The following is a 26,677-nucleotide window of genomic DNA, read 5'->3' on the forward strand; positions in this document are numbered from 1 at the left end:
GTCGGCTCCAAAACTCACCAAATATTTAGTCACTTTGTCTCTCCCTTTTCTGGCTGCTTGATGCAAGCATGAATCATCCTTAAACAATAACGTTAGAATCATTCATGAGAGGCTGATCATCTTATGTTTGCATTACAACTGTCATGGAAGTGTTAAACAATATCAACTATTTTTACTAAAATGATCAGTTGAACAAGATCTGTTTTTATAAGACTGAGCGACATTTGGTTTGTGATAATACATAAATATATATCCAGGACATGACATGTTGACGTTTTATCGCATTTGTAGTCACATCAACGTTAGTGATGTTACGGATCTTCGTCTAAACATCAACCCAACAATGCTAGATCTGTAAATTTGCTTCCCAAATTTTTGGTTCTTCCCTCGCTGGGATTCGAACCCATGCTACTGTGATATCGTGATACTAAATCGCCTGCACTGCAGCCGTCCTGCTAGACAACACGATCACCTGGGCTCTACAAAAACAGAACTTTCGCTGGCCGTATGTTACCTTTCCTCGTCAGTTTTAATCTAGCGGCGTACTACAGTACATGATATATAAGGCATGAAGATTTTATTGTTACAGATCAGCAAAATTATCTATCGTAAAGGATCCTACAAATCAATGTCAGATACAGTCACAGAACATACTTGTATTCATAAGTACGTCTGAGTATATACATACAACTCGTCTAAACATCAACCCAACAATGTTAGATCTGTAAATTTGCTTTCGCATATATATATATATTTATTATAGTGATATATATATAAACAAGTCTAAATTGAAACCTACGTTCAAACCTATCATTGCGTTGGATAAAAACCGCAATTCTTATACGTGTGCATGTAAAGCAAACTTCGTTGTAGAAGGGTCTAACTACAGCACAAACAACATTTTCCAAAAGTTAAAAAAAAAATGAAAAAGTATACTTTAACAAAACGCATTTGACTAACAGGTCGAACAACTAATGTTCTTTAACCCCGCTGACCGCCATTGGCGATTGCCAAATGAATAGATTACAAAATAATAAATGTCTAAGAATGTAACTTTAACACACTAGTGAGTGTTATAAAATTAGATGTTATATTTTATATATTATTCACGCAATATTTCGCTAAACAAATTAGCTTCATTGGGCGTGTACATCTATCTAGGTGAAATCGGATGCATGACAAAAAATATCTGTGTAGCTTGAGCTACGCAAAAGTTTAACATATTGATTGATGATATGTCTAAAACAAATATTTACCGTATATTGTACATAACTATTTTTTTTTAAATTAAAAAAACAAATAGTTGTGTTACTTAAATAGAATTAAAACTCATGATTTATTCCTTTGGTTTTGGGTGGAACTGTTTTTTATCCCTCTCATTAAGTCCATCAGGTTCAAAAGTACTTAGCTGATGCATCCAGAACCTTTCTCTCTGTTTTCTCATTTCGGAGTCCCAATTTTGGTTTACCTCAATTATCTGAAAGGTGATATTATCAAAAGTATGTCCTATTCTTGAGAGGTGTCTCGTAATTGGACAGTTTCTTTCTTTTGTATAGAACGACCGGCGATTATTAAGTCTGATATTGAATTTAGTTTCTGTTTCACCAACATACTGCAGCTTGCAAGTTCCACAAGTAAGAACATAAATACTATTTTCCGTTTTGCAATTAGATGTAACATATGTGTTGTATCGCTGCTTTGTTACTGTGCTGCTGAAAGAGTGGTCAGTGTTGGCGGCTTTACAGCACTTACAGTTGCTTCTATCGTATTGTGTGTAACACCCAAATTTAGAAGTTTCTTGTTTCTTTACTTTTGATGTCACAAGTATGTCTTCGAGATTTTTGGTCTGCGATAGGCAATAACAGGAGGTGATGGAAAAATTTCTTTCAAGGAAGAGTCATTTTCGATTAGACGCCAGTGCTTTCGGATAGAAGATGAAATATTTGTCAAATCGGGATGGAAGGTTACAACAAACGGAATTCTATCCGCACGGGTCGTCTTATTTTTGTATTCCATGAGGCTAGCTAGATCTTTGGCTTTGGTTTTTATTAAAAGCGTCTGTGATGTTTTTGGTTATGTATCCTCTTGATTTCAGCTGTGTTTTAAGTTGTTCCAAACGAAAGTTAACTTTGGATTCCGAGGAGCAAATTCACTTTTGTCTGATGGCTTGACTGTACGGTATACTCCTGGAGCAGTGTTTCGGGTGACAACTTTTTGGAAAAAGGAACTGGTGTTTATCAGTTTTCTTAGTGTGGAGATCAGTTGTCATAACCCTGTTTTTTACAAAGGTGGTGGTGTCGAGAACAGAAATTTTCTCGTTTGAAAATTCAGATGTAATTGAGTGATGGAACTGATTACAACGATTTAAGAAATCTTGCAAATGTTCCGCAGTATCGTTCCATTTCATGTCAATATCATCAATAAAATGGAGCCATGACAATGGTTTGTATGGCACCCTCAAAAGGAGGCGTTCTTCGAGATCCCCCATAAAAATGTTGGCAAAAGAAGGTGCCATTTGTGTTCCCATACTAGTTCCGTCAATCTGTCAAAAGTGCTTGTCGTTAAAAATAAAGTTTTTATTTTCAAGAACTAGCTTGAGCAATTGAACTAGACAGTCAGTTAGGGGATGTTTATCCTTTCGAGTATTCCATACTTTTTTACATGCGGCTATTCCTTAATCTTTTGGAAAATTTGTATATAAAGAACACGCATCCATTGAAACCAAAATCGTGTTGTGGGACATTAGGAATTCATTTTCTTCAAATAGTCAGTCGTATCTTGAATATGAGATGGTAGTTGTTTAGCATGTGGTCTGAGGTGGTAATCAACAAATTCTGATTTTTTTTCGGTGGGATGGCTATTAGCTGATACTATAGGTCTCCCTGGAATCCCTTCTTTGTGGAGTTTAGAAAGTAAGTAAAATCGACCGGCTTTGCACATTTCGTCTGGGCGTAGATACTCGTACGTATCGTCATCAATTTGTTCATCTTTATTCATTTCTGAGAGGGCGTCATTAATTTTTTTGCTGATGTTATTGGTTGGATCACATGCTAGTTCTTTATAAAATTGGGCGTTTGAGAGTTGAAGATTTCCTTCCTCGATGTAGTCTGCATTGTTCATCACTACAACGGCACTTCCTTTGTCAGCTTGTTTGATAACAATTTCGTCACGGTCTTTTAAGTTAATCATGGCTTGACTTTCTGACTTTGAAATATTTCTGACTTGTTAACCACTGATTGAAGATTTGACTTCAGCTTTGATTAATGTAATAAATGATTCCAAATTGTCGTTTTTGCTTTTAGGGGGATGCCATGTACTTTTCCTTTTATTGTTTGGATACATATGTCTACTTCGTCACTCTCATAATCAAATTCATTCATTCGGGCTTCTTTTAAATTTTTCTTCTGTTGTCTATTGAAATGTTCTTTCAACCGAAGACGCCTGGCAAATACTTCTAAATCCATCTCAAGTTGTAAATTGTAAACGGTTGCTGGAGCTGGACAGAAATTAAGGCCTTTATTCAATAGTTTTTCTTTAGAGGTAGTTAGTTCTTTTGATGACAGATTTACAACTAACTTATCTTGAACTGCGTGTTTCTGTTTTTTAAAACGTCTTTTCCGCGGTCCTGAGCCTCGGTCGTTTTGATTTACTCTCTTCTAGCAATTTTAAAATTGGATCTTCTTCAAAAACGGAACTTTGCTGGTTTACATGATCTCGTTTGGATTTTTTATTCTGTTTAGCTTTGAAATTTTGTTTCTCTTTTCTTTGAATGTCGAATAGTCTTCTTTGAATTGTGTCCATGTCTTCTGAAGTAACAGACAGAGATGTTTTTATATAAGTTTCATTTATCTCCTAATTAATTTGTTTGTAGCCGTAGATAGAAAAGGAGAGTAAGAGTTGAAGAAGTTGGAATGAACAATTGAATAGAATATCGTCCCAACGTTTCATAAATCTGCTGCACTTGACGCCCGGTGTCTGAGGCGTCAATTTGATATTTAAACCTTTTGGTATTGTGTTGTTATTCCTTTCGTAGCTAAGTTTTTAGTGGCGATTTAATGTACATTGATGTTTATAATGATGTTAATAATTGAGTGATTCAAAGTCTAGAAGTCGTCTCAATTTTGAAAATGGCGGATGGAAATGTTGATCCAAAAAGTTCGTCCAAGTCTTATGCTGAAGCAGTTTCTCCTAAGGACCAATCGTCAAATGATCAATCAGTAAATGAAGTTAAACCAATCTTCATCTTGGAACAAGACTTTTTCAGTTCTAATAAGCCCTCACAAGACCAGTACCTCACTCATTTTGAGCTATACAGAGCTGTTGAACATCTTGTAGACCCCAGTCATTTGAAAGCTTTACAAAGGGTTAGGGGATTATGGAGACTATATTTTGACAATCAGGAAAAACCGGGATAAAACACTCACAGATGGTATTGTTATTCGTAAAAAGCTAATACAAACATATGCTAGAAATCCCAAAACTGCTGAAAATGAAAATCATAACAATATTCGAGTTAGAATAAAAAATATACCTTGCTCAGCAGACGACGGAAAAATTCAAAGAGCCCTTGAATTTAATCACTGTGTACTACATATTACATTATTTCCTGAAAGGCTACGACCTTATAGACGTGTAACAAATTGTCAGACTGGCGATTGCATTGCGATATGTGACCCAATACCAAATCCTTTGCCAAAAACTTTATTCACCGGTAAATACAAAGCAGTAATACTCCATCGAGGTCAAGTTGATACCCGTACAAACATTACATGCAATACATGTCTACAAGAGGGACATACATCTTATAAATGCCCAAACGATTGGGTGTGTCGAACATGTGGTGGCAGCGGTCATAAAGCAAGCCATTGCCCTACTTGCCCAGATGATTGGGTCTGTCAGATATGTGGAAAGTCTGGTCATACAGCAAAATACTGCAACGCTGACTCTGATTCTTCTAGTGAAGATAGCAAATCAGAATCAGATTCAGATATTCCCACATATCCAGAAAGCTGTCAAAAGGATGCGTCACAAACAACACAAGCAGCTGATGCAGAACATATAACGCCTAGCTTCACTTTCAACAAACAGGCTAGCAACAATCTTGATGATTATCCAAACCTAATTGAAAAAAAAGCAAAACGACATGTCGAAAAAACTAAACGAGCAAAAAATACAAAGGACAAACATAATACAAATAAAGATCAGCCGAGCATGGAACGTTTCCTAGCAGAAGCCTTCCGATCCTACACGAAAGTGAAACAATGAAAAAAATGATACCGGAAGGAAACTTAATCTACAGCCGAAGACAACCTAAAAACTTCAAGAAACACTTAACCAGAGCTCGGTTAGTGACCTTGAAATAAAATCCTGCGGAGATTCAAGATGTGGTGTTTGCGGTCAAGATACAATATGACTTGTAAGACAACAAATCTTATAAATTGCGTCACATGTCCTGGTTGTCACGAACATTATATTGGACAGACCGGGAATAGTCTCTGTGAACGGGTGAGAGTTCACAAAGAACAAATAAAAAACCCACAATACAGAAATTCGCCAATAAGTGCACATCTTGACACTTGTGGTAAAAAGCATTTTCAAATAAGGCCTATTTTTAAATGTAGACGGGATGAAGCATAAAGGAAAGAGATGGAACGTTATTTCATTACAACGTTCCGATTAAAATTAAATCCAGAGAATTATTAACAACGAATAATGACGGAGCGTCATAAACCTCCTTGACGACGTCGCCTATGGCGACACTACATCGGTTATCATGAAGAGTCCCAATGGAAGGATGAATTCGATATAATGGAACTGTTAACTTTTTACTTATTTCATTATTTTATTGAATGAATATATATATCTGCACATGTGAAAATTATTTTTTACGCCTATATATATATATATTGGACAAACTTATAATGTATATACAGCTTGTCTAATATATATATATATATGCGTCTTCTTATTTTAATGGATTCCATTACAATTGGCATAGAAAATACATCTTTCAAGAAAAAAAAATATCATTAGCAAACTGTGAAATCTATATTCACTCTCCCTAATTTTTATAACAGATATCTCATCGTTCTTCCGAATACTAATTACCAGCAGTTCTAAGGAAAACATAGAAGAAAAAAATTGCAACGGTCAAACTTGCCGAACTCTTCTCTTCATTTTTAATTAATAAAAGTAAATCTAGTACCAATGGCAAGACTAGATATAGTTGTGTGTAAGGTTAAGACCAATTTTCAAAACTTGTTACCAAATTTAAAACAACCATTTTTTTTAATTATTTTATAGCGACTTAAACGCCTTTTCAGATTCGACAAGTACATGTAGTATAATAATTGGATATGCATTTATTGTCGTAACAAATATAATTTTACCAATGAGTCGTAGATTATTACCAATGTATCTACCAGCCACATATCCCGTCTGATCTTGATCTATAAGTTTTGGAAGACATAATGACATTCTTTCATTAATAAATTAAGCTAACACTTTGTTATCAAAATTGAAGAGTGCCATGGTACACCAGTTCGAGAAGAGAGTTCTGTCTTTATCTATCTTTTGAAGGAACCAAATTTTGAAAGGTGTCAGCTGAGGTCCGCCTTTTTTATTAGACATTCCGCACTCGATACACAGATGCGAACACAAGACCACCGATAATTATTGTAAGTATTGCTTTTATTGGTTCAATGATTCTAGTCATTGGTGTTATTGATCATTGTCAGTAACATTGACTTGGCGTTATTCCAAATCGAAATATCTGCGACTCTAATATTCCCTTATATTGCTGCCTTGAATCCGATGCCTCGTGTAAAGAGAGTGCCATGCTCTTTGCACGTTAATAACCCTTGCAACAACTCTTTGAGGGGTCCGTAGGTGGCCTGTTGCAAGGCAAAATGTATGTCACTATCTAATATACCCTCATTTTCCAGTGGAAGTCCAAATTTCCCCGACCATCATCCTCTATTATAACAACCTACCTATAATATTTATTGTTAACTTGTTCTCGTCCTGAATATGCATGAAATATTTGCCACTGGACGTTAAGCAACCAACAATCAAGCAATCTAGTCATTGGTGTTATTGATCTTTGTCAGTAACATTGACTTGGCGTTATTCCAAATCGAAATATCTGCGACTCTAATATTCCCTTATATTGCTGCCTTGAATCCGATGCCTCGTGTAAAGAGAGTGCCATGCTCTTTGCACATTGAGAACCCTTGCAACAACTCTTTGAGGGGTCCTTAGGTGGCCTGTTGCAAGGCAAAATTTCTGTCTCTATCCAATATACCCTCATTTTCCAGTGGCAGTCCAAATTTCCCCGACCATCATCCTCTATTATAACAACCTACCTATAATATTTATTGTTTACTTGTTCTCGTCCTGAATATGCATGAAATATTTGCCACTGGACGTTAAGCAACCAACAATCAAGCAATCTAGTCATTGGTGTTATTGATCTTTGTCAGTAACATTGACTTGGCGTTATTCCAAATCGAAATATCTGCGACTTTAATATTCCCTTATATTGCTGCCTTGTGGATAAGAGTAGCTCCCTTTATTACAAAATACATGCAATAACAGTTATCAGTGCATAGATTAAACAAATGATGTGATATCATCATATAATGGAAATAAAAACCAAAAACCAGCTTATTTTAAGTTATTGAAAAGTGCGAAGCTATACCATGATATATACAACAAGAAAAACAAATAATACATGTGTACACCTATAAAGAAAAGAAAAAAGAAATACGTTTAACTGTATATCATTGTTGAACTCTTTTCCTTTCCTTTTTGAAATTCGAAATACCAACAAAATAAACAAAGTAAACAACAAAAATCAAATTCCAATCGAAAGTTCTAAAAAAAAAAAGCAAAACTAAATCTCAAACATATCAAACAAATGGATAACAACTTTCACATTCCTGATTAGGCACAGACATTTTCATATGTATAAAATGTTGGATTAAACATGTTTGATTACAGCTATACATGTCACTAGTATTCATCTACCATCTATACATAGTATATGGTGTTAACATAATCAAAACTGATGCGTTACGCTGTTGTATATATATGTGTAACACCGAATTATTCAAACACTGATTTTTTTAAGGTGGTATGGGTGTCTTTCGCCATCTTGGATTGTAAAAATAAACAATTTCAATCAAGTTAGCACGGTCGGTTATTCATTTGATCAATCCTGACACCCCTCGGTGTGTTCTACGACAAGAACAACCTTAAACTATGCATTATCTATAACATAACATATAGCTTAAAAAATGCGCCGTGACTTATCATTTCTATTATATTTAGATTAATTCAGTGTTACTCAGTCTGACTTTTAGTATCTAAAGACACTTTTTTACAGGTATTTTCTAAATAAGGGGAATTTTGTAAAGGTTAAAATTTGGGACAACTAAAAGTTCCATTGATAAAAAGGGCCTATCTAAAATGTATAATGTTGCGCATCTATGCTACGGCAATTGATAGAAACCAAAGTGCATTTAGCAAGGAGTACTCTAAATGAAATAATAAACATTTCTAAATTTATGTAATAACATACCACATTGTCAGTAGCATTCACATCAGCATTATTCCTGATCAAAAGTTCTGTGAGTTTTATATTTCCTTCCATTGCTGCATGATGAAGAGGAGTTGTTCCCTTTATATAAGATGCATACGATATCAATGAAAAATGTATTAACAGAAGATGCGATATCAATACAGAACGTAGATGAAACCCCGACACCAAAAAAGTCAAGATGTATTGCATTGTTTCATTATGTTTATTCGTGAATCGTTTGCTTCTATTGTATCAAAGGCCGTTTCGAAATCGACAAGTAATATTAGAACTGGATAATTCTGTTATATGGTAACACTTTTAATTTCAGCAATGAATCAAAGTGTTTTGTCAATGTATCTAGCAGAAACATGTTCCGTCTGATCTGGATCTATAAATTTTGAAGAAATAATTTCATTCTTTCCTCAATAACTTTACCTTATACTGTGTAAACAAAATTGAAGGGAGTCAGAATAATCCAGTTGGTTAAGAGAGTTATGTCTTAATCTTTTTTTGGGGATGAGAGTCAAAGTACAACTTTTTGTAAAGAGGTCAAAAGAAGCCCGTCTTTTTGTAACTTTTCACCTTTTCGAAACCAAAACCTTCCGCACTCGATGCAAAAATGCAAACACAAAACCACAAACAATTGTTATGCGACTTGCTTGTATTGATTCAATGCTTCTAGACGTTGGTGTTTTATCGGCAACAACAATCTTTAGTTCTTGATAAAATGAAATATGTGTTTTCTGACTCAAATATTCGTCGAATATTCGAAAAATTTAAAAGATTCCGAAGAATAACATCTACTTTCAAATCATGCTTTATTTAAAGAAAAATATACACCCTTTTGATATGTTTAGGTTCGTGTGGACCTTCAGGCTCAAATGACTGCATATCCTGAATAAATTAAACCTTAACTGGATTTTTTACAGCACTTTGAATAGAGACATGGATAGAGACAGAAATTTTGCCTTGCAACAGGCCACCTACGGACCCTTGCAACAACTCTTTGAGGGGTCCGTAGGTGGCCTGTTGCAAAGCAAAATTTCTGTCTCTATCCAATATACCCTCATTTTCCAGTGGCAGTCCAAATTTCCCCGACCATCATCCTCTATTATAACAACCTACCTATAATATTTATTGTTAACTTGTTCTCGTCCTGAATATGCATGAAATATTTGCCACTGGACGTTAAGCAACCAACAATCAAGCAATCTAGTCATTGGTGTTATTGATCTTTGTCAGTAACATTGACTTGGCGTTATTCCAAATCGAAATATCTGCGACTTTAATATTCCCTTATATTGCTGCCTTGTGGATAAGAGTAGCTCCCTTTATTACAAAATACATGCAATAACAGTTATCAGTGCATAGATTAAACAAATGATGTGATATCATCATATAATGGAAATAAAAACCAAAAACCAGCTTATTTTAAGTTATTGAAAAGTGCGAAGCTATACCATGATATATACAACAAGAAAAACAAATAATACATGTGTACACCTATAAAGAAAAGAAAAAAGAAATACGTTTAACTGTATATCATTGTTGAACTCTTTTCCTTTCCTTTTTGAAATTCGAAATACCAACAAAATAAACAAAGTAAACAACAAAAATCAAATTCCAATCGAAAGTTCTAAAAAAAAAAAGCAAAACTAAATCTCAAACATATCAAACAAATGGATAACAACTTTCACATTCCTGATTAGGCACAGACATTTTCATATGTATAAAATGTTGGATTAAACATGTTTGATTACAGCTATACATGTCACTAGTATTCATCTACCATCTATACATAGTATATGGTGTTAACATAATCAAAACTGATGCGTTACGCTGTTGTATATATATGTGTAACACCGAATTATTCAAACACTGATTTTTTTAAGGTGGTATGGGTGTCTTTCGCCATCTTGGATTGTAAAAATAAACAATTTCAATCAAGTTAGCACGGTCGGTTATTCATTTGATCAATCCTGACACCCCTCGGTGTGTTCTACGACAAGAACAACCTTAAACTATGCATTATCTATAACATAACATATAGCTTAAAAAATGCGCCGTGACTTATCATTTCTATTATATTTAGATTAATTCAGTGTTACTCAGTCTGACTTTTAGTATCTAAAGACACTTTTTTACAGGTATTTTCTAAATAAGGGGAATTTTGTAAAGGTTAAAATTTGGGACAACTAAAAGTTCCATTGATAAAAAGGGCCTATCTAAAATGTATAATGTTGCGCATCTATGCTACGGCAATTGATAGAAACCAAAGTGCATTTAGCAAGGAGTACTCTAAATGAAATAATAAACATTTCTAAATTTATGTAATAACATACCACATTGTCAGTAGCATTCACATCAGCATTATTCCTGATCAAAAGTTCTGTGAGTTTTATATTTCCTTCCATTGCTGCATGATGAAGAGGAGTTGTTCCCTTTATATAAGATGCATACGATATCAATGAAAAATGTATTAACAGAAGATGCGATATCAATACAGAACGTAGATGAAACCCCGACACCAAAAAAGTCAAGATGTATTGCATTGTTTCATTATGTTTATTCGTGAATCGTTTGCTTCTATTGTATCAAAGGCCGTTTCGAAATCGACAAGTAATATTAGAACTGGATAATTCTGTTATATGGTAACACTTTTAATTTCAGCAATGAATCAAAGTGTTTTGTCAATGTATCTAGCAGAAACATGTTCCGTCTGATCTGGATCTATAAATTTTGAAGAAATAATTTCATTCTTTCCTCAATAACTTTACCTTATACTGTGTAAACAAAATTGAAGGGAGTCAGAATAATCCAGTTGGTTAAGAGAGTTATGTCTTAATCTTTTTTTGGGGATGAGAGTCAAAGTACAACTTTTTGTAAAGAGGTCAAAAGAAGCCCGTCTTTTTGTAACTTTTCACCTTTTCGAAACCAAAACCTTCCGCACTCGATGCAAAAATGCAAACACAAAACCACAAACAATTGTTATGCGACTTGCTTGTATTGATTCAATGCTTCTAGACGTTGGTGTTTTATCGGCAACAACAATCTTTAGTTCTTGATAAAATGAAATATGTGTTTTCTGACTCAAATATTCGTCGAATATTCGAAAAATTTAAAAGATTCCGAAGAATAACATCTACTTTCAAATCATGCTTTATTTAAAGAAAAATATACACCCTTTTGATATGTTTAGGTTCGTGTGGACCTTCAGGCTCAAATGACTGCATATCCTGAATAAATTAAACCTTAACTGGATTTTTTACAGCACTTTGAATAGAGACATGGATAGAGACAGAAATTTTGCCTTGCAACAGGCCACCTACGGACCCTTGCAACAACTCTTTGAGGGGTCCGTAGGTGGCCTGTTGCAAAGCAAAATTTCTGTCTCTATCCAATATACCCTCATTTTCCAGTGGCAGTCCAAATTTCCCCGACCATCATCCTCTATTATAACAACCTACCTATAATATTTATTGTTAACTTGTTCTCGTCCTGAATATGCATGAAATATTTGCCACTGGACGTTAAGCAACCAACAATCAAGCAATCTAGTCATTGGTGTTATTGATCTTTGTCAGTAACATTGACTTGGCGTTATTCCAAATCGAAATATCTGCGACTTTAATATTCCCTTATATTGCTGCCTTGTGGATAAGAGTAGCTCCCTTTATTACAAAATACATGCAATAACAGTTATCAGTGCATAGATTAAACAAATGATGTGATATCATCATATAATGGAAATAAAAACCAAAAACCAGCTTATTTTAAGTTATTGAAAAGTGCGAAGCTATACCATGATATATACAACAAGAAAAACAAATAATACATGTGTACACCTATAAAGAAAAGAAAAAAGAAATACGTTTAACTGTATATCATTGTTGAACTCTTTTCCTTTCCTTTTTGAAATTCGAAATACCAACAAAATAAACAAAGTAAACAACAAAAATCAAATTCCAATCGAAAGTTCTAAAAAAAAAAAGCAAAACTAAATCTCAAACATATCAAACAAATGGATAACAACTTTCACATTCCTGATTAGGCACAGACATTTTCATATGTATAAAATGTTGGATTAAACATGTTTGATTACAGCTATACATGTCACTAGTATTCATCTACCATCTATACATAGTATATGGTGTTAACATAATCAAAACTGATACGTTACGCTGTTGTATATATATGTGTAACACCGAATTATTCAAACACTGATTTTTTTAAGGTGGTATGGTTGTATTTCGCCATCTTGGATTGTAAAAATAAACAATTTCAATCAAGTTAGCACGGTCGGTTATTCATTTGATCAATCCTGACACCCCTCGGTGTGTTCTACGACAAGAACAACCTTAAACTATGCATTATCTATAACATAACATATAGCTTAAAAAATGCGCCGTGACCTATCATTTCTATTATATTTAGATTAATTCAGTGTTACTCAGTCTGACTTTTAGTATCTCTAAAGACACTTTTTTACAGGTATTTTCTAAATAAGGGGAATTTTGTAAAGGTTAAAATTTGGGACAACTAAAAGTTCCATTGATAAAAAGGGCCTATCTAAAATGTATAATGTTGCGCATCTATGCTACGGCAATTGATAGAAACCAAAGTGCATTTAGCAAGGAGTACTCTAAATGAAATAATAAACATTTCTAAATTTATGTAATAACATACCACATTGTCAGTAGCATTCACATCAGCATTATTCCTGATCAAAAGTTCTGTGAGTTTTATATTTCCTTCCATTGCTGCATGATGAAGAGGAGTTGTTCCCTTTATATAAGATGCATACGATATCAATGAAAAATGTATTAACAGAAGATGCGATATCAATACAGAACGTAGATGAAACCCCGACACCAAAAAAGTCAAGATGTATTGCATTGTTTCATTATGTTTATTCGTGAATCGTTTGCTTCTAGCGTATCAAAGGCCGTTTCGAAATCGACAAGTAATATTAGAACTGGATAATTCTGTTATATGGTAACACTTTTAATTTCAGCAATGAATCAAAGTGTTTTGTCAATGTATCTAGCAGAAACATGTTCCGTCTGATCTGGATCTATAAATTTTGAAGAAATAATTTCATTCTTTCCTCAATAACTTTACCTTATACTGTGTAATCAAAATTGAAGGGAGTCAGAATAATCCAGTTGGTTAAGAGAGTTATGTCTTAATCTTTTTTTTGGGATGAGAGTCAAAGTACAACTTTTTGTAAAGAGGTCAAAAGAAGCCCGTCTTTTTGTAACTTTTCACCTTTTCAAAACCAAAACCTTCCGCACTCGATGCAAAAATGCAAACACAAAACCACAAACAATTGTTATGCGACTTGCTTGTATTGATTCAATGCTTCTAGACGTTGGTGTTTTATCGGCAACAACAATCTTTAGTTCTTGATAAAATGAAATATGTGTTTTCTGACTCAAATATTCGTCGAATATTCGAAAAATTTAAAAGATTCCGAAGAATAACATCTACTTTCAAATCATGCTTTATTTAAAGAAAAATATACACCCTTTTGATATGTTTAGGTTCGTGTGGACCTTCAGGCTCAAATGACTGCATATCCTGAATAAATTAAACCTTAACTGGATTTTTTACAGCACTCTTTTTTATGTCCCAGCAGAAACTGATAAAATGAAAACACAGTAAAGTTCACTTGATATGATCCACTCAGGTACACATTTGTAATTACCAATTATTGCCAGATATCTATTGTCCATCTTTTGGCAATTGCAATACATTCAGTTCACTTCTAATGTTAATTAGCCAGTAAGTTTCCAAACCACTTTCCAAACATTCCATGTTGTTTAGGCCTCCAAAACAAGTAAACAGGTGTGATACAAACCCCTGTTTCGATTCTATGTTTTTTAAGGTTTGAACATCATCGTAGTTGTTGCTCTTTTTTGTGATCATTAGTACTATATATATGATTAACATGAGATGTAGGATGATAAAAGAAAAGAAGTGATTATGACTTGACTATTATAAAAAAAACTTTTGAAACATCTTCCTTATGAATAAACAGCAATGTAACTGATGGTATGAAATGTAATATTCTGAATACAGTGCTAACCTAGCAGTTAACCTTATATACATGCCGCAAGGTATGTTCCCATTATTTTGCTTTATAAATATTTTGATATAAGCGTCACTGATGAGTCTTATGTAGACGTAACGCGCGTCTAGCATACTAAGTTATAATCTTGGTACCTTTCAGATAGTTATCATTATATCTTATTTCTGTTTTTACTTACATTACTGTCAGTAACATTGACTGTGGCGGTATTGCGAATCAAAATATCTGTGATGTTAACACTTCCTTGCATTGCTGCTTTGTGAAGAGGACTAGCTCCCTTAATTACAAAATACATACAACAGCAGTTTATAGATTTAACAGATAATGTGACATCATCATATAATGCAACTAAACACCAAGAACAAGATTGTAATTAGATATTGAAAAGTGCGAAGCTATACCAGTATATATATATAACAAGAAAAAAATGAATGTGTACACATATAAAGAACAGTAAAGAATGAAGTATAACTGTATATCAATGGTGAACTTTTTTAATTTCTTATAAAAATCCAAAATACGAAAAAAAAAATTTAACAAAGTGAACAATACAAAAACAAGCTCTTAGGAACATTCCAATCGAAAGTACCAAGGAAATAGAAAAACAAAATTGCAAACACATTAAAACAAATGGACAACAACTTTCATATTCCTGTCTTGGCAAAGACATTTCCTGCGTAAAAAATGGTGGATGAAATATGATTGTATTGCTAGCTAAATCTCTCACTTGTATGGATCTACATTTTACCTGTATCCAATTTTATGATGTTTATATAATCCAAATTGTTGAATCACATTGTTTTATATTCATGTCAACAGGCGAATTACTCAAAAACTGATTCGTAAAGAATTATAAAGACAAACATAGAGGTTCCCTATAAAATTCGGTCACAATCACGAAACCGTCAGCAAATACGATGTGAAAATAGCAACATATGCATGTGGTTTAAAATCTTGTAAACAGATATGTAGTATAATCCTAATTACTTACGCTGTTTTAGAATTGAATCTGCTTATCCTTCTAGTACAATTGGGATCAACTCAGTGTTACGCAGTCTGTCTGTTCGTATGTAATTAAGTCATTTTTTACAGGCATTTTTTAAAAATATAAATTTAAGGCATTTACTAAAAAGAAATTATAATCTGCAAAAGTATCATTAAATAAATAAATAAATAGTGTCCTTGATAAAAACGCTGTTTTAGTACTGAATCTGCTTATCCTTCTAGTACAATTGGGATCAACTCAGTGTTACGCAGTCTGTCTGTTCGTATGTAATTAAGTCATTTTTTACAGGCATTTTTTAAAAATATAAATTTAAGGCATTTACTAAAAAGAAATTATAATCTGCAAAAGTATCATTAAATTAATAAATAAATAGTGTCCTTGATAAAAAGGACTTATCTACAATGTTTAATGTTGCGTATCTATGTTACGGTTAACGATAAAAAACTATATTGCATTGATCAAAGATTGTTCTAAATGAAATCAATCAGTGCAATCAGAAGTATTTCTCAGATACAAGTAGAAAAAAAAGGTATATGTATTTAATTAGTCACAGCAGTACTAAGAAAATATATACTCAGTCTGTATTTGTTAGTCTCGTTTGAATTATCAATGTTCTTATAAAAATCTATAGAAAGTTATTTGCAGTTGTACATTTAACAAACGTTCTAATGTGATATTGATTTAGAAACTTAAGTAAATGTTAAAACGATTACATCCGGATGATAAATTAAAATCAATCCTTAAGGTAATTTTTTGTGAAAGGTTAGATCTTTGAATTGTGTGTTTGTTATTATACATTGATTTCATCAGCAGTTAATTAAAATCCTACCAAATAGTTTTGTCATACATATATGTACTTATCTGTTCCACACTATGTGGATCCCTTTATTATGGCTTTGCACACAGTCATGTTTTTCTCTGATTATTAATGTCTTATTAACATCTCAATTTATATGACGGTGGATATGTAATGAGTAGTGTTGTCAAATCGTACACGTTTGCCTAACCGGTTACTCGAATAATCGTTCGACCGATTAACCGGTTAACCGGTATAGTATAAATTGGGGGTTGAACGCCTTATCATTAGAACCCTACACATAGATATAAGATGTGGTATGAGTGTCAATTTGACAACCTTTCATCCAAGTCATAAATTAACGCTTTTAGAAATGAATATCGTCCTTTGGCATTAAAATGCTTGTCTGTAAGGATTCCTGGCGAAGTTTGACTTTTGATAATCAAATACACCGTATCAACTATAGCGTCTGTACCAACTTCAGGTTGAAAAAATTTTTTGATCTCGTAAAATTTAATATGGCTGAAATCGATTATTCTTTCATAAACTATTTGGCCGCAAATTCAGGAAACTGCTCACTGAAGAAAACAAGGACGACAGGGAATTGTTTAGCCTACTTTAAACTGTAAGCCGTTCCAAAAAAAAGATCATCTATATTGGGTAATGGTAACTTCAGTGGTGGTCATGAAAATGGTGGCCGTGGCAATGACCAGTGTTTGCAGCGGCAAGGAAAGAGGCAGAGGACAGTCAAGATCGATACTAGGGATTTCAAGGAAGGGGTTTAATCCTAAGAAGTAAGCATACAACAGGTAAATATTCATGAAGTAAGCATATTCCTCGTTACAACCGAACATTTTGCTCACTTAACTGGAGAAGTGGAACAAAACTGTTTTTCAAGAACTGCGGTTGTTTAACATCAGATCCTTAAGTCTTAGTTTAGTTCAGTGTCTGAAACTAAAATTCTGTCAAATGCCGCCAAGACAACTTCAGAGCCCCAAACTTTTTTCCGACAAAGAGAAAACGGTATTGATCAATCAAGAAATGCTATCATTGTTAGAAAAAAAAAGCAATATGTCAGATATCCCAAAGTCAGGGGTATTTTCCAAGTCCCAGTAACAAATTTAAAGCAGTTGAACAATCATTTGATGTACAATCATTTCAAAGTTGAAGTGATTCATTCAGTAACAGATTTAATCCAAAAATTACACTGGATGATACGAATGAATCTGACGGAAGCATAATTGACCGTTCCAGTGTTAAAACAATATAAAAAATAAGGCCAGTTTAACTGGCAGGAAAAGAGTTATCAATTGCAGGTAGTTCCCTTTCGAATTCCAGTCGGCCCACTAGTATTCACAAAATTTATGAAAGTCCAAACAAGTTTTCCAAGACGACTGGGTAAACGTCTAGTGGTTTACGTAAACGATATCTTAATAATGAACCAATCAAAAGAGAAATGTCATTTAGAAACACAATTAACAATAAAGCTTTTCGAAAGTTTAAGTTTTCTAATAAACAAAAAGAAATCAGTTTTTGTCTCATCTCAACAGCTGCTTTTCCTAAGATTTCTAGTGAAATCAATTCAGATGAGTCTGTCCCTTTCAACCCCACAAATTCAAAACAAAAACCAAGAACAAATATGCAAGGTAGTAAAAACTTAATGAAGGGCATTTTGAGGAAAAATCCATCTTTACCTAAATATCAAGAAATGTAGGACATTAATCATGTTGATATTGTTCTAAGGTTTCTCATTTCTCATACTGTTAACCCTGATTTGAATTTTCAAACATTTACCAAGAACTTAACTATTCTTTTAGCAATAGCTGGTCCAAAAAGATCTTCTAAAATAGCTAGACTAGATATAAGATTTATGCAAATAAGCAATGAAGGGACTTGTTCGGGTGAAGGATAAATCTAAGCCAAATCCATTACTAAGAACTTTAGTTTAACACATGTTTAACCACACATAGGTGCCTCGTGTAATAATATAGCTAATTGGATAAAGGATGTTATGAAGTTAGTCGGTATTGAAACAGATAAGTTCAAAACATTTTCAAATAGAGAGTCCTCAACTAGAAAAGCTAGATACAACTCATTTTGAAGAGGATAATAGATAGCGAGCTAATAGTTGACAGTAACAAAATAAGTTAATTTAAGTAAACGCAATGATGAGTGGATTCCTAGAAATAATCCACATCAGGAACAATAGAATGACGTAAGATACATGGATAAAATTACGTTAATGCATGTTCATACTATACGAGTAACTATAAGTTATTTAAACGATTTGTTAATGAACACAAAGTCAATATATTAAAAATCTTTAGTTATCAAGAGATTTTGAAATACTTGAAAGTACTGGCTGTAGTCTTTCATTATGTTGAGATATCTGATGAGTGTTCACATTATGGTTGACGCTTGTAGTTGCCTATTTTAGAGAGGAACTGGTTATTTTTTGTTGGAGTTTTTTTTTCTAATAGATTTATGCAATTTTAATATCGATTATTCGAGAAACAAAATGTTTACCTAAAGTATGACCAAAGACGCACTTCACACAGAAAAAAAAATCTTTGATACAGGCTTTACCATAGATTTTAAAACTTTCAACAACTAATGAATTTGAAATCTGTAAATAGTTTAGGCGGTAAAACAGGAATATATACAAATGATACATGCATGTAGTCTTGTAATAAGAGGGAATTAAACAACTTGCAAAAAGAGGAATTAGATACATCGTATGTACAACAAAATGCTGGACAATGAAAGACATACGATGAATGCATATAAATCAACATTTAGCAGAACAGATATGCATATATAACCTTTTTACTAATAAAACCACCGCGCTTCCTCTTTCGGGAAACCATATGCGCGTCCCTGATACACCTCCTTTTTCATTTTTAAAATGAATAACGCTGTTTTTTCATATTCCCCACATTTTCCTTTTCTGTGTTTGCTCATTTATCTTTAATTTTTGATATAATATAGTTATTTACATGTAACTATAATTTTATTGACAAAATTATGTGACCGTGTTGTTTTTTTAAATGAAAAATAAAACAATAAGGTTAACACGCCTTATTTATGTTAATTACTATCCAAACAATGTGTATTACAGTTGTTAGAAGGTACCGAGTCAGATTGTAAGTTTACGCTATTGGTAATAAGTTCGTTGCTTTAGACGGGTCCATTAATCGCTCAAAACGTCGATGTGCACAGCAGTGTGTACACTCTACACGACAGTTGTTGTCCATTCGTCTGGTTTGTTGGAGTTTTTGATTTTGACATTTCGTGAAAGTTCAAATTCTAAGAGGTTTGACGCATATTCACGTTGACATTATGTCCCCGAGTACTATATGTTGACCTTTGAAAAAATAGAAGTGCATATGCAACTTCCATTCTAAGTTATACTTTTTGTCAAAACTTCAGAGTAAAAGTGGTAGTTTTAACCGTAAAAGGAGTTACTATTGAAAACTGAATTTCTGATATTATCTGAAATCTAACCTATAATATTCAATTTGATTAAACATGTAAAATATTATCGTACTTTCCACTTTAAAAATAACATATTTACCTTGTTAAAATATAATAATTAGTATAGTGTATATCAATATACAATCAAACAATTCCATGTCAGATTTACAATTAAAACAAAACTAATGTATTACCTCTATATTAACAGCTGACACATTGGCTCCAAGACCTACCAAAGCTTTAACCATATTCTCTTCTCCTCTACTTGCAGCTTGATGCAAAGGCGAATTACCCTTTAACAAAAAATAAGGAGTCAATCATGATAACTTGACTGTCTTGTCTCAGCATGACAACTATCACGAAATTTAAACATAACTACTAGTTTGTACTGTTATAATTAGTTGAACAAGCTACGTTTTTAAGAGACGGAACAAACAACAGAAGATATTTTCTAGTTACAGTGTATATTTATGTTACGGATATTTTTTTTTCCAACAGATTTTTAATGCTTCAATATAACCATTTCAATCATACAATTCAATTCAAGGTGGAAGGCAATAAATTAGAAAATACCATCAACGTAACAAGTAAAAGGACATGATGCGTACAAATTAAATTCTTCTTTAATGCATTAATGCAGATAATGTGATGTATGACCCCGTATACAATCTTAAAAGTACTTAGTAATTATATTACATACATATTAACATTTCTTTAACATACAGTCACTTGATTTTGCTTTGTTTTACTTGTTTAGTTGATTCAGCATGTTTAAGTAAATCAAATAGTTTGCAGTAAAACGAATTACTTGAATTTAGTAAAACTATTCCAAAAATGACTTAGTAAATTATTTTTAACTTAATGCAGACATTGATTTTCTGAAATCACTTATCATTGCTAGGCTGGATTGAATAAATTACGTAGAATCATTATTACAAAATCTATTTATTCCTTTATTTAATTTGCGGAATCATATTTCTTATTGCATGTAAACTTTAAACTCAATTTACAAACATTCTAAATAGTTGTCTATGGAAAATAACTCTCACGACATAATATATGTTTGGTTTTGTATTTAAGGAGGTTTGCTGATTAAGTAGTTTTAGTTGCTTATTATTTTCACAACTTAACTTATTCTAGCTTTGACAGTCATTTATAATTATATTATATATACAATAATTGATGATGTGAATTAAAACATGACGCTGGCATGCACAATTTAATATGCACAATTTAATATGCACAATATATATTTCTGTAAAGGGAAGCAATGGTATTAAAAGTTCAATTTGGCTATTAGAATATAACAACATATTTTTGCTTTCTTTGCACACTATGAAGATGTGTTTGTCAATAATCAATTACAATTTGTTATGGCTTAAATTACATTTTAATGATGTATTGTGTTACTCATATTACGCAAATAATGCACACGCGTTTGAAACAAACCAAAAATAATCTACTATTTTTGCTGTTTACATCATTTTCGCTGCATTTGAATGTCTTGTGATTATTCACTATTGTCAGCCAATCACAAGTAAAGATTGTTATGAAACATACATGTAATTATATAATGTAATTATTTGTTATTGATGTTATTATTAAAAAAAAAAATTGAAAGGCATCTTCAACAGCTTTTGACATTTCAACTCTAAGATACTCGTCTCTTCTTTTTTTTTTGCAGACTCATAATCTTTTCATTCAACTTCATAAGTACTAAATAATTCTAATTGCAAAGCAAAATTTCAAAAATAGGTAAAAAAATTGTAACAATAAAAACATTCAATAAAATATCGACCCAAATTTATATTCACAAGAAGACAGTAACGTTTATGACTCCTTTTTATAAATTTTGAATAAAATGAATGTCTCTAATATATGTGGAGTGCAATTGCTTTTTGTAGATTTTGCATACAACTGCATTTTTACTAAGATATAGTTTTACTTTATTACACATGTACATCATACCTCGTCGTTTGTAATGCACCAGTCATATGTTGTGCATTTATCTTCGAGTAAATCTAGTGGTGTCTTTCCCTGCGTAAAAATGTAATACATAAATTGGGTGATTGTCGCAAATATTGCTTATCGCCGCGTTATAGCCTTTTTGTGTTAATGTGGCGTACAGCAACCAACAATCAATCAATCAAATATTGCTTATGTTGAGTAATTATCATATACAAATCTTTGACTAAGTGTTTTTTAGTAACGAAATCTATGTAGTTGTATTTCAAAGTAAGTGAAATGTGGAGTAACGTATATCAAGAAATTTAACATGTTTCTTTCATTCGTTCAAATGAAAGAAAGATTACAAACATAAAGCATATCAACTGAAAAAAAATCATATTGCTGTTATAAATAACCTTAATTACTTAATGTTTACTGCATTCATTTAGAAAGAAGTGACACAATTCCGTATTATAGTACTTAAAAATAAAACAAATTTCATTGAAAACATTGTATCTGATGAATTCATTTAAAGATAGTTTTTTTAAACAATATATTTCATATGCAGACATCAAAAGCAGTCGTCAAATCAATATCTTTGTTCTGAACATCCGTTGTTTCTTAAAGGTTAATATATTTATGAAGATGACCAAAATGTTTTGTTTTGTGGACCGATGCAACCACAAATACTTAACGTTTGTTTTGAATACTTGTTATTGCATTTGTATAAACGGGCAGTTCATTAGAATGAATCTTCGGTTTTTATTATCTAATGTAGCAAAGATGGCGTTCGGTTTTCAGGCTTCAAAATTAATTTTGCGATATGGTATTGCCTATATTGTCATTCGGCACCACAGCGACAATCTGAACAGTCAAAATTTTGTTAGTAAATAACATTATAAATTTGTTCATGGATCCAGAACTCCTACACCACTTGAAGAATCTCCTGATGTTTTATTACAGGACATGTTCAGAGCTGTTAAATAACAAGGTGATATCAACGCTAAACTCCGTCAGGAGTTTGTAACTGGTATTAAAATTTATACTATCCAGATTCATTTGAATATAAGAAGATTGTTTCCAAACTTTTTTAAACAAAATTTTGGTATTACCGTTCGGTTTAATAATTGCTCTGCATTTAATATTTTAATCCAACCTATTTCTATTGTTTCTATGTATTTCTCTAAATTAATCATTTTTAATCCCCCATTTAATTGTCGTAATTTAGTACGGAGCGTTAAACTTTTTCTGTTTTGTTATTCCATAAAAATTCATCTATCATTTTTTTTAAACTGGTTTAAATACTCTTTATCTATGGTTTTGACAGATGCTAAACATGTAATATTAGGAATAATTAATGATTTAGTAACTGTTATCCTCCCTATCATGGTAAAGTTTCTCTTTTTCCAATTAAGAATATTTTTTGCTGATTGTTCTAAAAAGTTTTTTCAGCATTTAATCTTCGACACTCTTTTTTATTATGACCAAAATATATACCTAGGCTCTTTACAGGTATATTTGTCCAATTAATATTTTCATGTTTATCGTTGCAGTTTTTTTTTTTGCTTCCCAAGCTAAACACCCTCCGTTTTAGCTCTGTTTAATTTCAAACCTGACAATGTTCCAAATGTTTCAATCATATTGAGTGCTTTTGAAATGTCTTGTTTTGTTCTAAGAAAAAGAGTGGTACCATCTGCTAGTTGACTAATTTTTAATGTGTGAGTTATGTCATCAACTTTAATTGCAAAGCCTTCGAGGTCATGATCTTGCCTGATCCTACATGCTAAAATTTCAACAGCAATTACAAAAATAATCGCACTGCATGGGTACCCTTGCCTAATCCCACGAAAAATGATAACAGGTTTTGAAATCCAACCATTGTTTATAACCTAGCTTTTAATATCAGTATATAGAACTTTAATCCATTTCAACATTGAACTTTTGAATCCAAATTTTTTTAAAGCTAAAAACATGAAATCCCACTCTAAAGAATCAAAAGCTTTTGAGAAATCTAAGAAAGAGCACCCTCTATTTTGATTTTTTCTGCAAAATCAATTATATCTTGAATTTGTCTAATGTTATATCCAATATATCTATTTTTAACACACCCATTTTGATCCCCATGAATAATTTGTGGTAATATTTTACTAATTGTTTGTGCTAATGACTGCTACAATCTTTGTATCTACATTTGATAATGTTATTGGTCTATAGTTATCTAAAGATATATTTTTTATGTAGAAGGGAAATAACTCCTATTTTTTGTAAAATAGTTAACTCCCCTTTTTCATATGAAAAGTTTAATGTGATATAAGCAAATTCTTTCAGATCTTACCAAAATATCTTGTAAAACTACACTTAACCCATCAATGGATTGGGCTTTATTGAGTTTCATTTTAAATAGAGATTCTGTGCATTCCTGGATACTTAATAGACCTTACATACTTTCATTTTCTTTATTGGTTAATTTATGATCAATACTGTATTCATAATGTAATCTTTAACATAAGTTATGTTAGGGTTTGAACTTTTGTATATATTTTGATAAAATTCTCTTTCAAGTTGCAATATTTTTGTAGGATCTCTGTTTATCTCCCCATCTTTATCTTTAAGAGCTGTTATTGTTTTTTTTGTTTGCCTAGATTTTTCTCATCCTAAAAAGAATTTTGTATTGTCTTCCCCTTCGATTATTTATTAATGATCGAATGTGTGCCCCTTTAGTATAGTCTAAAGGCAATAGTAGTATACCGTTGTTCAAAACTCATAAATCCATGGACAAAAACAAAATCGGGGAAACAAACTAAAACCGGGGGAAACACATTAAATATAAGAGGAGAACAACGACATAACACCGAAACGTAACACACACAGAAACGGACCAAACATCAGACAAAACACCACGAGAATAACAAATATAACATGAAAACCAAATACATGAATTTGAGATAGACAAGTACCGTGCCACGTCTTATCTCAATATCTCAAAAATAAGAGAAAACACAAACGACTCAACATTAAAATGCAACACACACATAAACGAACAATAACATAACAATGGCCATCTTCCTGACTTGGTACAGGACACGTCTAAAGGGGAATAAAAGTGGTGGGTTGAACCTGGTTTTGTGGCATGCCAAACCTCGCACTTTAATGGCAAAGTTAAATATAACATTGAGATGACAACATAATATTACAGGACTACAATACAAATAAATAGGAGAACATATTAGACAAAGAAAAACATGATTAATAGATAACAAAAAGCATCAGGTTTAAAATTCAATACGCCAAAAAAATGCGCCTTGTCCACACAAAGTCAACAGTGACGCCTAGATATAAAAGATCGAAAGTGAAAAAAAGTACAAAGTTGTACATCACTGTAAATCAAAGTTGAAAAGGTTTCGCCAAATACGGCATTGTTAATATGCCCGGGATAAGAACATTCTTATTATATATAACAATTCATGCTATTGCAAACAGTAAATTTTATCAAATGTATATGAAAGAGTTAACCTAAAGAAACTGAAGTATTAACTAATTACAGAAAACTAAACCCGAATACATAACGCCAAGGTATAAAAGATCGAAAGTGAAAAAGTACAAAGTTGTACAGCACTGAAGATCAAAAATTGAAAAGGTTTTGCCAAATACGGCATTGTTTTTATCCCCGGGATAAGAACATCCTTATTATACAGAACAATTCATGCTATTGCAAACAGTAAATTTTAACAAATGAATATGAAAGAGATATACATAATGAAACTGAAGTATTAAATAATTACAGAAAACTGAACCCGAATTACTAATTTTATTTTATAATTTATTGACTTTATCATTGAAATAGGCAATAACATCTTCTTGGCACTTCAAATTTAAACATTTATTATTTTTTTTAAAATGTTTATACCTTTTACATTGTTTTGTGCTTTCCTTTTACAGAATGCTATAGTATAGTCTCGAATCTCTGTTTTAAAGAGATCCCATTGAAGTCCAATGTCATTGGTTAGTAATACTGTACATTCATACTGTTTTATAAGTTTCTTAACTATGTTTTGATACTCATTATTTTCTAAAACACAGTTATTTTTTTTAAAATATCCTTTTCCTTTGTGTTGTGATCTACATTTCATCATAAGAGATATTGCTTGATGATCTGTATGGGTTATAATGGCTGGTCTTATGTCTGTTGATTCTATTTGAGTTCGTATTTCAGGACAGGTTAAAAAGAAATCAATTCTTGATGCTTCATTGATGTTATTTTTCCTTCTCCATTTTTTAGCCATGTATTTCTCGCCATATATCACTTAACTTATGCATTTTTATTAAAGATTTTAAACTGGGTAGAGCTTTTTTTTCTTTAAAGGACTTTTTTGACATATTATGCTTGTTGTCTATATTACTTTAGGTGTCATTCATGTCTATAATGACCATTCCTAAGCTTTTTTTAGTTATAACATCTTTTTAACTTTTTTAAAGAAGACATTTCTTTTTTTGGGTATGTTTGGTGCATAAATATTGACCAAAGTATATATACTGTCTTCAAATTTAATATTAAAAAGAATTAACCTGCCTTCCTCATCTTGAAACTTATTTTTAAACTTACAATCTATCTCATTATTTATGAAAATTGAGACTGCTTTTGATTGTGAGGTTCCAACGCTGTGATATTGTTGACCTTTAAATTCATATTCTAAATTTATTTTTAATTTGTCTATAAAATTACTTTCCTGTACAAACAATATGTTACATTTTTGATACTTCATCCACATATATAATCTTTGT

The 26,677-nt window shown here is 32.2% G+C and overlaps 1 protein-coding gene across 1 annotated transcript; it reads right to left on the reverse strand.

The window, feature by feature from the left end:
• Positions 1 to 8,013: 8,013 nt before the first annotated feature.
• Positions 8,014 to 26,178, reverse strand: LOC134719343 (26S proteasome non-ATPase regulatory subunit 10-like). The gene is made up of 7 exons (XM_063582353.1): positions 25,810 to 26,178; positions 20,143 to 20,241; positions 14,851 to 14,949; positions 13,268 to 13,366; positions 10,924 to 11,022; positions 8,582 to 8,680; positions 8,014 to 8,031 (listed from the first exon to the last, which is right to left on the reverse strand). The coding sequence occupies exons 1-7, from the start codon at positions 26,176 to 26,178 to the stop codon at positions 8,014 to 8,016; spliced, it is 882 nt and encodes a 293-aa protein (XP_063438423.1).
• Positions 26,179 to 26,677: the final 499 nt, after the last annotated feature.

Source organism: Mytilus trossulus, chromosome 5, assembly GCF_036588685.1.
Source record: "Mytilus trossulus isolate FHL-02 chromosome 5, PNRI_Mtr1.1.1.hap1, whole genome shotgun sequence".
Taxonomy (NCBI): Eukaryota; Metazoa; Mollusca; class Bivalvia; order Mytilida; family Mytilidae; genus Mytilus; species Mytilus trossulus.